Consider the following 15712-nt stretch of genomic DNA (forward strand, 5'->3'; position numbering starts at 1 on the left):
CATTTACTTTTAAAGTCTCCCATCAGAAAGAGATACAAATGTGTAAAATATGTTCAGTTCTGACTACAAGTACAGCAGAAAATGCTGGAAATTCTCAGTGCAGTCAGTATCTTTGAAGGGACAGCACGAGAGTGCAAGAGTTAACGTTTTAAGTCAATGACATTTTGAGCGATTCCAGCAGAGTGTTTTGGTTTAAAATTTCCAGTATCTACATCATTCACCTCTTCAGATTACAGGTTAAATTCTTAGTTCATGTCATTGTATACCTGCACACTGAAAGAATGACCAGCACTGTTATGCATGACATAATAACAAACACTTGAAACCATTAAAACAATATCTTTATAACAAAATGATGTGGTGTTGCCTTACAGAAAATGAAAAGCTACTCATGTAAACATCTAGTACCAATTAAAGACAACCAAAAGATAAAAGCAATGTGGATCATTTTTGAAGATTATTGCACCAAATTAAGATAGCACATATTCCTAGCTAAAACTAACATGATTCATAGACTCCAATGCAATAAATCAAAGCCTTCCCAAAGAGTTTTATAAAATCCATTAAATTCATATTACCATGACTATGACTTTACAAAGGCTAATATTTTAATATTAATTACACTTTGTGGGCTCTTAAACCTTGTGTTTTGGCACAGAAGGAAATAAAAATAAACTTTATTATATTGCCGGAATGGAACAAAATACCAATTCAGAAACTAGGAACTAAGTGGGATGACAAGCAAAGGAGGTTTTTTTTTTCCCCTCAAACCTAGCTCCTTTCAAACCCCCGCCCCCCGCACCCCCCCCCCCCCCCCGCCGCTGTTAAACATCACAACCAAATTTTCAAATAGTTGCAATATTTAATGGTCACAAACTTGTATATTTTGTTTTATAAGGCAAGGAAAATTGTGTAGTAATTCAAAATAAAAAAGGTGGAAATGCATCACTGTCCTGGCAGTGACTGCAGAGCAAATGAGAAACTGTTACTGATGATCACCAACTTGAAACATTAGCTTCTATGCTGCTACAGAGTACTTCCACACTTGCAGTACTTTACTTTTGCATCATTAAGTCCAAAGATTCACCAATGTACCTCCTTAAGCTGGCACTCTGGCATGTTTTGAATGCCAATACTTTTGACTTTCCAAAGAAATCACAGTGCATTCAGATAATTGGAGTTGTAGTAACAGGTAAAAAGGTAATCCATATTCTTTAGTGTGTCTGTTCTTCAAATCATTTTACATTGCAGAGCACTGTTTAAAACACTTACAAACTTCCGTACTGCCCCTGACAAGTGAACTCCCTGATCTGGTAAATGTTGCACAGCCTGACAAAGGTCCTGCCATAAGGCTGTTCAATTACTGAGATACAACCTAGTAACTAATAATTATAGATTATGTTTCTTAAAAAGTCATAAGGATGGAGGAATTGGGAAAATACGGACATGGAATAATTTTGTTTAATAACTTCTAAGTTATCTGCGAAAGTACCAAACTCGGTAATGAAAGCATTCACCAAGCTGACAAACTTAGATGCGCATTTCAAAAAGGATATTGATATGGCCATCATGGCTGCCTGAGTAAATGGAACGCTTCCCATCACTGGTGTGAACAGTCAAGGCCTGAATTGACTTGCTGTGCCCCTATAAAATAATTCAGAGATCAAAACAGTTTTGTATTTATTTCGTACAAGTCTGTTAGTCCAACAAAAATGATCATATGTAGTTGCTTTCATGACTAAAGCCAACTGTATAACTGAATCAAATAAGTCCAATGTTATTCAAACAGAAAAACAGTATACAGCGAAACAAAAGCATCACAATGCCAATTTGTTTCAGGCTATTTAATGTTTGAACTGCAAATATGATGCGCAGTTGAATAGCAAGGACTAGATACAAGAACTGTGTCAATTAGCCAATCCTGGACAGTACTACAAATAATCTTTCTAGTTAGCATAACTCGCTTTCTGTGTTAATCAACAATCGAAGGTAAAGGCATCCGAATAAACTTCAGACAAGGACAAGGTGAAGCATGAGCATGATGTGCCATGACTGGCATATTAAAAAGTGACATGCGAGGAGCACTGTTCACACTGGGTACTTATGAAGTTATGGCTGACCAGTGATTTCAAGTGTAGAAGATAGAATACAGGCAATAAACAAAATGAACAAATATTTGAGCCCATTTCCTTTAAACTAATGCTGAGAAACATTGAGGAGAATGCACAGGAACTGAATGACTCAGCAACTACACTTGGAGAATTTATAAGCCAATTTGTGTTCCCTCACATTAATACACATGAAAGGTCTGTCAGCCAATACATTACTTACTTTTCAATCAAATGAATCATACTGAATCATGTAACCGTGCTTAACTTCTTTCCTATTAATGTATGTAAACTTGTTGTGAAGTCCTGAGCTTGTCTCAGGATAGTGAAAATGGTGTTGAAGAACAACTTTACACTCTAAACAAACAGCTACATTTTGGGTTGAAGACAGGATAGCAGAATGGAAAGACTAAGCCACTAAGTTTTGCCAAAAGTCTGAAATGGTGTTGGAGCTGTGAAGGAACCATGCTCCACTGTTTCTGTAATCATAAAAACAAAGGAGTTAGAGATACAATTTCCAATGGGTGCTCTGCGTTTCTTCAATTGTAACCACAAAAAGGTCAGAAGAAATACATCCAGTGATGGTTTCAAACTCAATAACGTAATTAAAAGTAACTGGTCAAAACCAGGCATTACCTGCTATGGTGCAGTAACAGCAAAGAAAGGAGTGCAAAGTCAATTTCAGAAATAGTAGTTTGGTCACCTGTTCCAAAATTAAGCCAGGAGATTTATTCGTGGATTGACCACTTGAGAAAGACCTTGATGTGCAGGATTTCAAGGCCAGTGACATTGTCCCTAAGTGTTATTGCTTATAAGATTGATAAAAGGTGTATGCGTTAAGTGGAACAGTATCCATGCTGTCGTGCAACAGATATCTGGTGGGCCAGAACCTATGAAGTCACAAAGGGAGGCTGAGACATTACATGCCCTGCGTCATACAAAACAGGAGCACACGTAGGCCATCTAGAGTCTTAAAGCATGCGCTGTTTTTCATTAGCATCTGGATACAAAGAACAAAGAAAATTACAGCACAGGAACAGGCCCTTCGGCCCTCCAAGCCTGTGCCGAACGAGATCCTCTGTCTAACCTGTCATCTATTTTCTAAGGGTCTGTATCCCTTTGCTCCCCGCCCATCCACGTACCTGTCCAAGATATATCTTAAAAGACGCTAACGTGTCTGCTTCTACCACTTCCGCTGGCAACGCGTTCCAGGCACCCACCACCCTCTGCGTAAAGAACTTTCCACACATATCTCCCATAAACTTTCCTCCTCTCACTTTGAACTCATGAACTCTAGTAATTGAGTCCCCCACTCTGGGAAAAAGCTTCTTGCTATCCACCCTGAATATACCCCTCATGATTATGTAGACTTCAATCAGGTCCCCCCTTAATCTCCCTCTTTCTAATGAAAGGAATCCTAATCTACTCAACCTCTCTTCATAGCTAGCACCCTCCATACCAGGCAAAATACTGGTGAACCTCCTCTGCACCCTCTCCAAAGTATCCACATCCTTTTGGTAACGTGGCGACCAGAACTGTACACAGTACTCTAAATGTGGCTGAACCAAAGTCTTATACAACTGTAACATGACCTGCCAACTCTTGTACTCAATACCCTGTCCGATGAAGGAAAGCATGCCATATGCCTTCTTGACCACCCTACTGGCCTGCGTTGCCACCTTCAGGGAACAATGGACCTGAACACCCAGATCTCTGTTCATCAATTTTCCCTAGGACTTTTCCATTTAGTGTATTGTTAGATCTTCCAAAATGCATCACCTCGCATTTGCCCGGATTGAACTCCATCTGTCATTTATCTGCCCAATTCTCCAGTCTATCTATATTCTGCTGTAATCTCTAACAGTCCCCTTCACTATCTGCTACTCCACCAATCTTAGTGTCATCAGCAAACTTGCTGATCAGACCACCTATACCTTCCTCCAAATCATTTACATATATCACAAACAACAGTGGTCCCAGCACAGATCCCTGTTGAACACCACTGGTCACAGGTCTCCAATTTGAGAAATTCCCTTCTACTACTACTACTACTGTCTCCTGGTGGCTAGCCAGTATTTTATCCATCTAGCTAGCACACCCTGGACCCCATGTGACTTCACTTTCTCCATCAGCCTGCCATGGGTAACCTTATCAAACACCTTACTGAAGTCCATGTATATGAAATCTACAGCCTTTTTCTCAATCAACTTTGTCACATCCTCAAAGAATTCTATTAAGTTGGTAAGACATGACCTTCCCTGCACAAAACCATGTTGCCTATCACTGATAAGCCCATTTTCTTCCAAATCGGAATAGTTCCAATCCCTCAGTATCTTCTTCAGTAGCTTCCCAACCACCAACATCAGGGTCACCGGTCTATAATTACCTGGATTATCCTTGCTACCCTTCTTAAATAAGGGGACAACATTAGCAAGTCTCCAGTCCTCCAGGACCTCACCCGTTACTAAGGATGCTGCAAAGATATTTGTTAAAGCCCCAGCTATTTCCTCTCTCACTTCCCTCAATAACCTGGGATAGACCCCATCCGGGCCAGGGGACTTGTCCACCTTAATGTCTTTTAGGATACCCAACACTTCCTCCTTCCTTATGTCAACTTGACCTACAGTAAGCAAACATCTATCCCTAACCTCAACATCTGTCATGTCCCTCTCCTTGGTGAATAGCGATGTAAAGTACTCGTTAAGAATGCCACCCATTTTCTCTGACTCAGCGCATAACTTTCCTTCTTTGTCCTCAAGTGGGCCAATCCTTTCTCTAGTTACGCTTTTGCTCTTTATATATGAATGATATGAGTACATATGGATGATCTGTGTACATTTTGAATACCACATTCATATTGACATTCCCTCTCACATACATTCTGGCTGCACAGGAACCAAAAGTCAATACCATAATTGGCTTGCTGATGCTGATCTCTAGGCTAATGAGAGTCTACCATGTCTCAAGTATTCAACAATTCCATCTTCACCACTTTCTGAGGCAGACTTCCAATGTCTCTCATCCCTCATTTTTCATCTTTTAAAAGAGTATCTGCCCTAGTTCAGGACTGACCTACAAGAGGAATCTCACACAATTCAGTCAACTCTCTTTCATACAGAATATTACACTTCAAAAGTTGTTTTAAAAGAAATTGATTAAATATGATTTCCCATCCACAAAACCAAGCTGACACTTCTCACTTACCTTGAGATTTTCAAAGTGTGCAGCTGTAATTGCTTCAATGATCAAATCTAATGCCATGGGGAAGATATATTGTCAAACTAACTGGCCTGTCAGCCTTCCTTCTTGAACAGAGGGTCATACTTGTTACTTTCGAGTCCGGCAGAATCTTCATCTGAATATAGGAAAATTGACACCAGTGCATCTACTACTTCAATTTAGCAACCTCTTGAGACCTTAGAATGAAGTCCAACTGGACCCAGAGATGGGTCAGCCCTCTGCAGCATTATTCAAATATTGGGTAAAATCTCAAATATACATTGTATTTTTAAGAACCTACGAGTGAACAAAATAACTTAAATTCTTTTGGAATGTTGAGATGAGTAGAATGACAGCAATAGAACTGCAGTGATAAAGGTCATGCTAATTTGGTTTGATTTTGCAAGTGCATTCTGATCAATTAAATAAAAAGCAACCCCCTCATTATTGACAAAGGCACAGTGATTCTTACACAATAAATGGTGGATGCAGATTACATAAACCAAAGACTGCCTTCTTGGGAGTCCAAGTATTTATTGCTGAAAACAGCATTTCTGACTAAGCACAGGCATTTTCATAGCATTAGCAATTAGCATAAAGAGTCTAGGGAGCCAAAAAACTAAACTACTCATTCACAATTCATCTGAATGAGTCTCCTTAGAACTCAAACCAATAACTTCCCTTTCAAATGCAATGACTCTTATTGCTCTGGTACAGTCTTTAATTGCAGCCACAAACCCCATCCTAGTCAGCCTCTCTCTACAGTTCAAACCCTACAATCTCAGCAGCAACCTTGTCAAATCTTTTCTGAAGCCCACCAAGGTTAACAACATCCTTCCTATAGAAGTCGACCAGAACTGTACGCAGTATTCTGAAAGTGGCTTCACCCATGTCCTGTACAGCTGCAAAACATTTTAACTCCAATACTCAATGTTAATAGCCTTAACCTACACAACATCTCAAAATGGCATTCAAGTGCACCTCTAAAAGAAGGAATTTTCCCTCATGGCTAGCACCACGCAAGCATGAGGAAGATCAACGACTGATATCAGCAGGTCAAAAAATATCCTAATATATCAAGATTCAATGCACTATTTTCCCTCAATTTGTTGTTCACTTCTGAATCTCTTTAAGGGAGATTCCAAGAGGTATTTGTAGTCCAATGTAGCTAAGTTCATACTAGCAGCCATGGAAGAAAACAGGAGTCCCCTCTGGGCTTCGAGTTAAAAGAAAACTAGTTGTCATTCAGTATTCATTACTACCATTACTGGGACTAAAAGCTTGCACAATTAAAGCAGCTCTCTCAGGATTAAGATAATTTCAGATCATTTTTACGCCATAAATGAACAGTATCACAACATGCATATAATAGCTCCTCCCTCTGACAACCATTATCGGATTTCCTACATGAGGAGTGGTACTTGGAAGACAATGAAATAAAAATTTCACAACTGACATTGATAAAATTTTTAAAAAGACAAATACAATACAACGTATACAACAGTGCCAATAAGACAGATCATCACAGCACAAGTTATGGCTTTTTAATCTGCAATGTCCTCTGTAAAGGACAAATGTTTATAACTCAAGAGAATTCTACTCATATTAATCTCTTTATAAAAATAGTTACAGAGCTCAGGAGAATTTGTTTCTTCATAAAAGAAAATCTGAATTATAGGAACTTAATAGGGAAAAAAATTTCTCAGCAAATTAAGCAAGACCTTAACTACTGTCAAATGCAATCAGTTCATAAAACCACATCGTGCAACAAGTGTCTGCATCAAGGCTATTCATTTTTGTTTTGAATTGCATGTATCTTAAAAACATATACACATAACTTTTTAAAAAAAGGGGGTGAGCATATAAATTGCTGAAGCATTAAGACAAAGCCAGTTATCTTAAAAAAATCCCAATCTCAGCCTCAAAGCTTTTTACTTCGCTGTTGCTTGATCTATTTGTAGCAATTGGCATAAATCAGCAGTAGCTTTATCATGTGAACTGCAGCATCCCAGACCTGAGCTGCCATTCTTTTGAAGTTAATGAATCCAAATCTGTGCTTAATGCACAAAGACATACAAAATTTCAGTCAAGTCAACTGGATAGTCTGTATTGGACAGTTTGTATTTTATGCATCTGTAATGTTTGCATTATTTTGGAATTAAACTAATTCACAGTAATAATATGCAAAACACACACACACACGAGTGGTTAGGGCTTGACGCAAACAGATTGCATAATCAAAACAATCTGGCAGCAAACAAGAGCAACAAAATGAAAAGCAACATGTTGTGGATGCTGGAAATTTGAAGCAAAGGCAAATTTCTGGAAAAATTCAGTAAAGTCTGCCAGCATACGTGGAGAGGAAAACCGCCCGAAACATCAGCTTTTGTGCTCCTGAGATGCTGCTGGGCCTGCTGTGTTCATCCAGCCTCACACTTCATTATCCAACATTTCAAGTCTGATGACTCCTCTTTAGAACTGAGCAGTTACACTGATTGTATTCATGTTTTTCCATTCCTCCTCAACCTTCCTTTCCAACTCTTTCATACAACATCTTTACTCTGACAGACTGAAGAGCTTTCCACAACCAGGTTCAAAGTACAACTCCATAGGTTTCTTTACAACTCAGCATTCTTTTAAGTCAAACTAACCAACTGCAGATGTGGACAAAAAAAGAGCAATGGAGTAAGTTAACAATATGGATAATGAAAATCAAATTGACAAGAAAGGACACAGCAGATTAATTGCTGCTGCAGCAACAGCTAGAGATGCAATAATGGTTAAAACAAATAACAAAATTGACAGTTCAGTATCTCAATGTGAGCAGAATGAAAAACAAACTGGAAATGTTCACCTGCACATCTGCTAATGTGGTCTACTGTATCTGCTGTTCCCAATGTGGCCTCCTCTACATTGAGGAGACCAAGCGGAGGCTCGGAGACTGTTTTGGGGAGCCTACACAAGCTACACTGTTTGCAACAAAACTCCCCCTCCCACTCCCTGGAGGAGATGTCCATCCGGGCCTCCTCCAGTGTCACAGCGATGCCACTTGGAAACTCGAGAAACAGCACCTCATTCCGCCTCAGAACCTTACAATCCAAAGGTTTCAATGTGGACTTTACTAGCTTCAAAAACTCCCCACCTTGACTTCATCCCAGGATCAGCACCCCCTCCTTGACCTGTCCGTCTTCTCTCCCACCTATCCGCTCCTCCTACCTCACTGACTAAGACCCACCCCCACTTCCTATCTACACTCCCGCTCCTTGACCTGTCCATCATCTTTCCCACCTATCTGCTCGACTATCCACTTATCACAGACCCCCCCCATATATTTCAGAGCCCCCTTCCCCTCCCTGATTTCTGAAGGGTGCAGACCCAAAGTGTCCCGAGCTTTCTTGCTCCTCAGCTGCTGCCTGGCCTGTTTTCTTCCTCCACCTCCACACCTTGTTATCTGACTCCAGCATCAGCAGTTCCTACTATCTCATGGAAATATTTGTGACTTATTTGCTATTTCATGGAAGCAAGTTGATCAAGATTGGGCCTAAACGTTCATGTGTAGTTGGCATTTCAGAAGGACAGCATGCTAGATAGTGAGTTAGCTCTGTAAATTAAGAATATAAATACAAGATACAAGAATGAGAAATGATTTGAGACTTAATTTGGGTACAGAAAATAAATTACAAAATATGGGAAATAACTTATAGGAAATAGTTTATAAAACACCCTAACAGTAACTGCACTGTAGGATAGAGTAACAGCAAGAAACATGTAAGCTTCCAAAAAAAAACTAATAATCATGGTTGATCTTAATCTTCATACTGACTCCCATTCTGATTTGTGCAAAGTACATAGGTTCACAGAATAAATATAGGACAATTTCTTAAAGTATGTTCTAAAGGCAACCATTCAGCACATTACAAAAAAACTTGGCTATTTGTTATGAAACAGGACTAAACGGCCTCAGCATAGAGCATGTCTAGACAATAGGGAGCACAAAATTCTGAACTTCACATCCAGTTTGAGGGCGAGATGTGAGTCGAAGACTACCATTTAAACCTAAAGTCAATTACAAAGGGCATGAAGACCAAACTGGCTTAAGTGACGAGAAAATATTTTTTAAGTGTAGGGCAACAGAGCAGCAGTGGAAGACATTTAAGGAGTTTTCTTAATTTTCAAAGATATTCCATTGAGAAAAATAGCAATATTAATGGTTAATAAAGTTGATGATATGAATTAACAGCAAAAGTAAAAGAAGGCAAAAAACTAACGAGAAACAAAATCAGAGCTGTTGCTGGAAAAGCTCAGCAAGTCTGGCAATATCTGTGAAGGGGAAAAAAAAATTATCAGTTAACGTTTTTGGTCCAGTGACCCTTCCTCAGCATGGAGAATCAGTGCAACAATGATTTGCAACATGCTGTTGAAAATGGTGCAACTGATGTTTTGTTCCAGCAGAAGATTGATAATTCAATTACTTTGCTTCGGGTGGTACTTGTAATGTTTAAGCTATTATTGCTTTTTAAGAGTTATCATACAGTAAGTTTTGGTGCACAGATGTGTGCACAGAGTATGGCATGAAATCAGGGTCCATATGAAAACAGCATAAGTGTAACTTTGCGTGTTCGAAGTAGTTCAAAACAGCGCATTTAAATCTCTCAGAATTATTTCCTCCTGCCTAGTTTTGGGTGACGATGCTAAGCAAAGTATGCAACTTCAATCCAGAATAAAGTAAAACATTGGTGTAAAATTAGTAAATATTTCAGAAGTTTTGCTTATACACCAAAAATATCTAACATGTTCTCTCTCCACTCACATTAAGATAGGCTCCCTCGTGTTGGAAACCCCTCCCTCCGCCCCGCCAATCCTAGGGAAAAGACATCTATGCTCTCCATGATTTTATAAAGCTTTAAGGTCACCTCTCAATTTCTTATGCGCCAGTGTTCAAACACTACAGAGGCTGGGGCTTTCTTTGTAACTCAACCTCCCATACTTGGCATAATTCTGGTAAATCTCCTCTCTACGATCTCCAGCTTAATAATATCCTTCCTGTAACAAGACGACCAGTGCTGGACACTGCAGAGGATGTCAATATCCTCGCCAATATCCTACACACCTCAACACGACGTCCCAACTCCAATACTCAAAAAGAAGTGAGCAATCAAGACAAGCATGCTAAAGGGCTTTTTATCCACCTTGTTTATGTGTGATGCAAACTTAAAATTATGTACCTGAACCCCTGGGTACCTCTGTTCTACAACATTATCCGTATCCTATAATTAATTGTGTAAGATGTGCCAGTTTGTTGCACTAAAATGCAATACCTCACATTGATCCAAATTGAACTCCATTTGCCATTTTTCAGTCCATTGACCCATTTGATCAAAATCCTTTCGTAATCTTAGAAAACCTTCTTTGCTGTCTACTATGCCATCAGTTTTGGTAACATCCACAAACTTAAAAACCATGTCTCTATATTCTTATCCAAATCATTTAATAAAAGACAAACGAGGACTCAAAACTGATTCTGCGGAACACCGCTGGTGTCAGGCCTCCAGTCCAAAAAGCAATGTCATACCACTACTAAGCTAATAACATATCAATTGGCAAGCTCATCCTGAATTCCATGTGACCTAACCTACTAATGAGTCTACCACACAGAACCGTGTTAAAGGCTTTACTAAAGTCCAAGTAAACAATGTCTATTGTTCTGCCTCAGTCTTTTTGGCAATTTTCTTAAAAGAACTCAATTAGGTTTGTGAGATGTGATTTTCCTTCAAAACAAAAGCATGATGACTATCCCTATTCAATTTTTGCCTCTCTAAATCATAGATCATAGAAGAGAATTCCTTACAGTGAGGAAATAGGCCTTCAGCCCAACAAGTCCACGGTGAACCTCAGAACATCCTGCCCAGACCCATCCCCTGTAACCCACCTAATCTACACATCCCTGAACACTATGGCCATGCAAAATTGCCTAATCTACCTAGCCTGCACATCTTTGGACTGTGGGAAGAAACCAGAGCACCAAGAGGAAACCCATGCAGACAGTGGGTAATGTAATGTAATGTACAAACTCCGCACAGACAGTGGGTAATGTAATGTAATGTACAAACTCCGCACAGACAGTGGGTAATGTAATGTAATGTACAAACTCCGCACAGACAGTGGGTAATGTAATGTAATGTACAAACTCCGCACAGACAGTGGGTAATGTAATGTAATGTACAAACTCCGCACAGACAGTGGGTAATGTAATGTAATGTACAAACTCCGCACAGACAGTGGGTAATGTAATGTAATGTACAAACTCCGCACAGACAGTCGCCCGAACATAAAATTGAACCCAAGTTGTTAGTGCTGTGGGGCAGCGGTGCTAAGCACTGAGCCACCATGCCACCCTATTATTTATGAATCTTTTCTTTTAGAATTACCTCCACCTTAGTCATAACCGAAGTCAGACTCATAAGGTCTAAAGTTCTCTGGTTTCTCCTTAGAAACCTTCTTAAAAGGCACAACTCATTACATACCCTCCAGTCATCGGGCACAACACCCGTAGTGACAGATAATGTAAGAAAGAAATTTTAAGAAGACATGAGGAGCATTTTTTAAACATCAAGGTGATTTACATGTGAAATGAATTTTCTGAGGAAGTGGTGGGTGTGGGCACAGTTACAATGTTTAAAAGACACTTAGGTGAGTTCACAATAGGAAAGACTTGGAGGGATATAGGCCAGGTGCAGGCAGCTAGGGCTAGTTTAGTTTGGAATTATGTTCAATATGGACTGAAGGATCTGTTTCTGTGCTGTATGACTACGTAGTAGAACAGCATTTTTTGCAACAGGTCTATATGATATGAATTTAACAGCTACACTATCATTTATGAATGGTTCCACAAAATGAATGGTCACAATGATGGATTACCATAAAAAAAGTGAACATCTCTCAACTAAGACACACCATCATGACAGAATTCACTCAGTACTTTAGAATCATTACTGGGATCCAACAAATGACTTGCAAGTTCAGTACCTTGAGGACACGGAGAGGCTTGCTGGGATTTGCTTTATCCAGATAGTTAATGCAGCCAGAAAGTGAAATACTCAACATGTGATTGTTCTGCCACAAGCAGCCCAATTGTTGATCCAGTACATCAGACCCCATATTAAACGTTGTCACGGCAGAGTTGGCTTCAACATCCCATAGTTTAACAGTCTTGTCACCAGAGGCAGAAATTAGGTGCGTACTATCAGAATTCCAACTAATCTGTAGAAGGCAAATGACAGAAGTTAAAATATAGTAGTTCAAACAATTAATAACATTAAAGTCACTGCCTTCTTATAACAGTTGCTAAAATCACAACCAAGTCAACATGCATATGATTTTCAAACTGTACATTGAATAGAACTTCAGTTAATAAATCAGGAATTTGCCATAGTATCACTGGCTTCAAAGTGCTGTTTTATCAAAAAGAAAAATTACAAGAAATTTTAAGAAAAGTTTTAAATGAATTAGACACAGAATTAGGGAATTGTAACTTAATCTGAAATTTCCACTTGGAATTTGACTGTTTATATGTTAAGATGGATTAAAAGACTATATAAAGTAACAAACATTACCTTAACAAATGATTAAAGGAGAATAGCTGCAAGCTCAATTATGATCAAACATGGCAAGCAGACTTAGTATCATAACCGATGGAGTCCAAAACAAACTTACGGCATATACACCTCCACTGTGGGCAGTGGAGCCTCCAAGAGTACATAGCTGATTTCCATCCTTTCCATTATAGATAAAAATCTATGAAAAATTGCACACATTACTTCAAATGCAACACTAAAATACATGTTAAGATTATACTAAAATTAAGTATGAAGCTTCACAAGAAACTTCAAAATATATTTGTACGTTGAAATACCTAAAAGAGATGTGTGACTTAAGCAACATTAATTAGAATGGAGAAAACATGTAGTAATTTTTTTTAAAAAACTGCCTTTCAGATCCTAAAGGAAAATTGAATTATCCTGTCAAACAACTATTTTGCAAAGATGAAGCCCATTAATCCAAAACTGAACTTGTTTGAAAATAGTAACTCAAAAGTTTCATCTTAAAAGCTATAGGAAAATACGAAGGAACTCTTGAAATCACACTCGCTCTACTATTTATATAGGCCCAAAAATTGACATTTACCTCCTTAAATATGACCTAGGAAATAATTTTCCATATCCACAGGATGTGAACAACACTAAACTGCAAGAACTGTTTCAAAATTGTTAGAAGTTTACAATGTATTAAATTGCAGCCTAAATGCTTTATGACATTCCTGCATTTGTTTCAATACTTTCCTTTCTACCAACTTAAAGTAAACATTGATTAATGGCAAAGATCAATCTTGTTGCCCATTAGGACCAACAGTTGCAGTTCAACAAAATAGTTTATACGGTCAAAATTTGCAAAGTTTGTGCTTGAAATACAGCCTTTGCAACAGGTGCATTGCAGAAATATTTTTGATTACAATCTTAACCTAAATGATTGCAAAGCAAGAAACGTCTACTTCACAAACAGTGAGGTACAAAGGCATAATATTGGCAAAGAAGGTAAATTATGTTAATTAGATGATGAATTGAACAATGACTAATTTAAACCATCCATTATTACACTTGTAACTGCATGGTGTTGCTTGCAGTTACTTTATTCAGTACTGGTCATTTAACTATGCTTCTTGGAAGCAAAAATTTGTTAGGTGGTGGAAACTGCTTACTCGAATGTGTTGTCCTAGTTAGTCATACCATACAGAGGAATGACAAGCCAGGTCTCTAATGACACAAACTTTGATAAATAATGAACATTCACTGAAGCTATCTCAAAGTTTCATTCAACCAGACAGATAGATTCCATTACTGTACCATAATCAGATGAACTTGACATCTTTCAGAAAATGCCAAAATAAATTGTGGTTGCTAAAGATTAAACACTGTGCCTTGTACAGGTACTACTAGATCAATAGTGGGATTGTTTTTAATTTTTTGAAGATCAGTAGAGAACATTCTCTCTCCAGCATATATATTCTTAAAAGTAAAATCAGACGTGATCTCAGTACATGTTGAGGCAGAGGTCAGAGTACTGAAATTTCCACCCTGGAGCAATGTAAGCTGTTAACACATGCAAACTCAGAAATGAGACACTGCAGTCTGGAATAATTTATGTCTAATCTTACCTGCCCATCTGCACCAGCTGATGCAAACTTGCTTCCATCAGGAGAATATCGTATGCAGTTAACAAACTTTGTATGGTTCTAAGGGAGAATCAGAGAAACACGTTTAGCAAATATATTCTCCAAGTACAAGAAAGGTTCTTCTTTTCCTGTGTGATATTTTAAGGCTTACGCAAGTGTAAAGATCAACTTCAGATGGGCCATAACAAAAAAAGTAAACTACGTTGTAAATAATTCTAAATTTTGCCATACAATTAAATATTTTCCTCAAAAAAGAGATAGATTTGCCAGTGCTGTTCAGTGGCTATAAATTAGATTCAGAGGAGAATGGGAACGCAAGAGGTAACCCAAATTGGAAGGTACTAAATATAGTAGCAAGAACTTGAAAAGATGCCAAGGAGATTAGAAGACGGGAGAAACAGAGCCAAGCATCAAAGTTGCTTCAAAAGCAGAATGATGTCAAAGTTAAAGACACTCTGTCTGAATGCTCATAATGTTTGTAACAACATAGATAAACTAACTGCCATTAGACAAACATAGTTATATCGTGACCCTTTCTATTCAAGCTGTCTTCTAGTTGTAGATTCCACTGAGTGTCTACTGTCAAACCAGCTCAAAGTCTTATAGGTTTTAGTAAGATCACCTCATTCTTCTGACAACCAAGGCCCAATCTGCACAACATTGCCTTGAGATGATCTCGTCATCTCAGGTACCAAAAAAGTCAGCCTTTTCTAAACAATTTCTAACACTCCCCAGATAAGAAGCTCTCCACGTTCAAATGCAATATCCAGGTTTGGGCTGACAATTAACATTTGCAAAGAAATGTCAAGCAATGATAGTCTCTTATTAGAGACTAACACTGTCCCTTGACAGTTAATAGTGTCCCCATCACTGAATCTTCCAACAGCAACGTCTGAGAGGTTACCATTACCAGAAGTTCAAGAGGATTCACCACAAAGTAGCGATGAGAGCCTCTGAGACTAGGAATACGGTAGTGAGTAAACTCAGTTCTTGATTCCTCAAAGCCTGTCCAACATCTACAAGGTAGAAGTCAAGTATGATGGAATATTCCCCACTTGCTTAGATGGATGCAACTCCAAAAACACAAGCAGCTTGCTACTATTAAGAACAAAACAGACCACTTGGTCAGCATCCCATCTGTAAGCATCCACTCCCT

The 15712-nt window shown here is 38.6% G+C and overlaps 1 protein-coding gene across 1 annotated transcript in view; it reads right to left on the reverse strand.

The window, feature by feature from the left end:
* The window catches only part of wdr1 (WD repeat domain 1), a 53872-nt gene that overhangs the window by 16446 nt on the left and 21714 nt on the right, over positions 1–15712 (reverse strand). The window contains exons 6-9 of the mRNA XM_048533531.2: positions 14539–14616; positions 13041–13121; positions 12354–12587; positions 1557–1644 (exon numbers count right to left, since the gene is read on the reverse strand). Coding sequence (XP_048389488.2) covers positions 1557–1644; positions 12354–12587; positions 13041–13121; positions 14539–14616 — 481 coding nt within the window. The remainder of the gene's footprint in view (positions 1–1556; positions 1645–12353; positions 12588–13040; positions 13122–14538; positions 14617–15712) is intronic.

This window comes from Stegostoma tigrinum, chromosome 1 (genome assembly GCF_030684315.1).
Source record: "Stegostoma tigrinum isolate sSteTig4 chromosome 1, sSteTig4.hap1, whole genome shotgun sequence".
Taxonomy (NCBI): domain Eukaryota; kingdom Metazoa; phylum Chordata; class Chondrichthyes; order Orectolobiformes; family Stegostomatidae; genus Stegostoma; species Stegostoma tigrinum.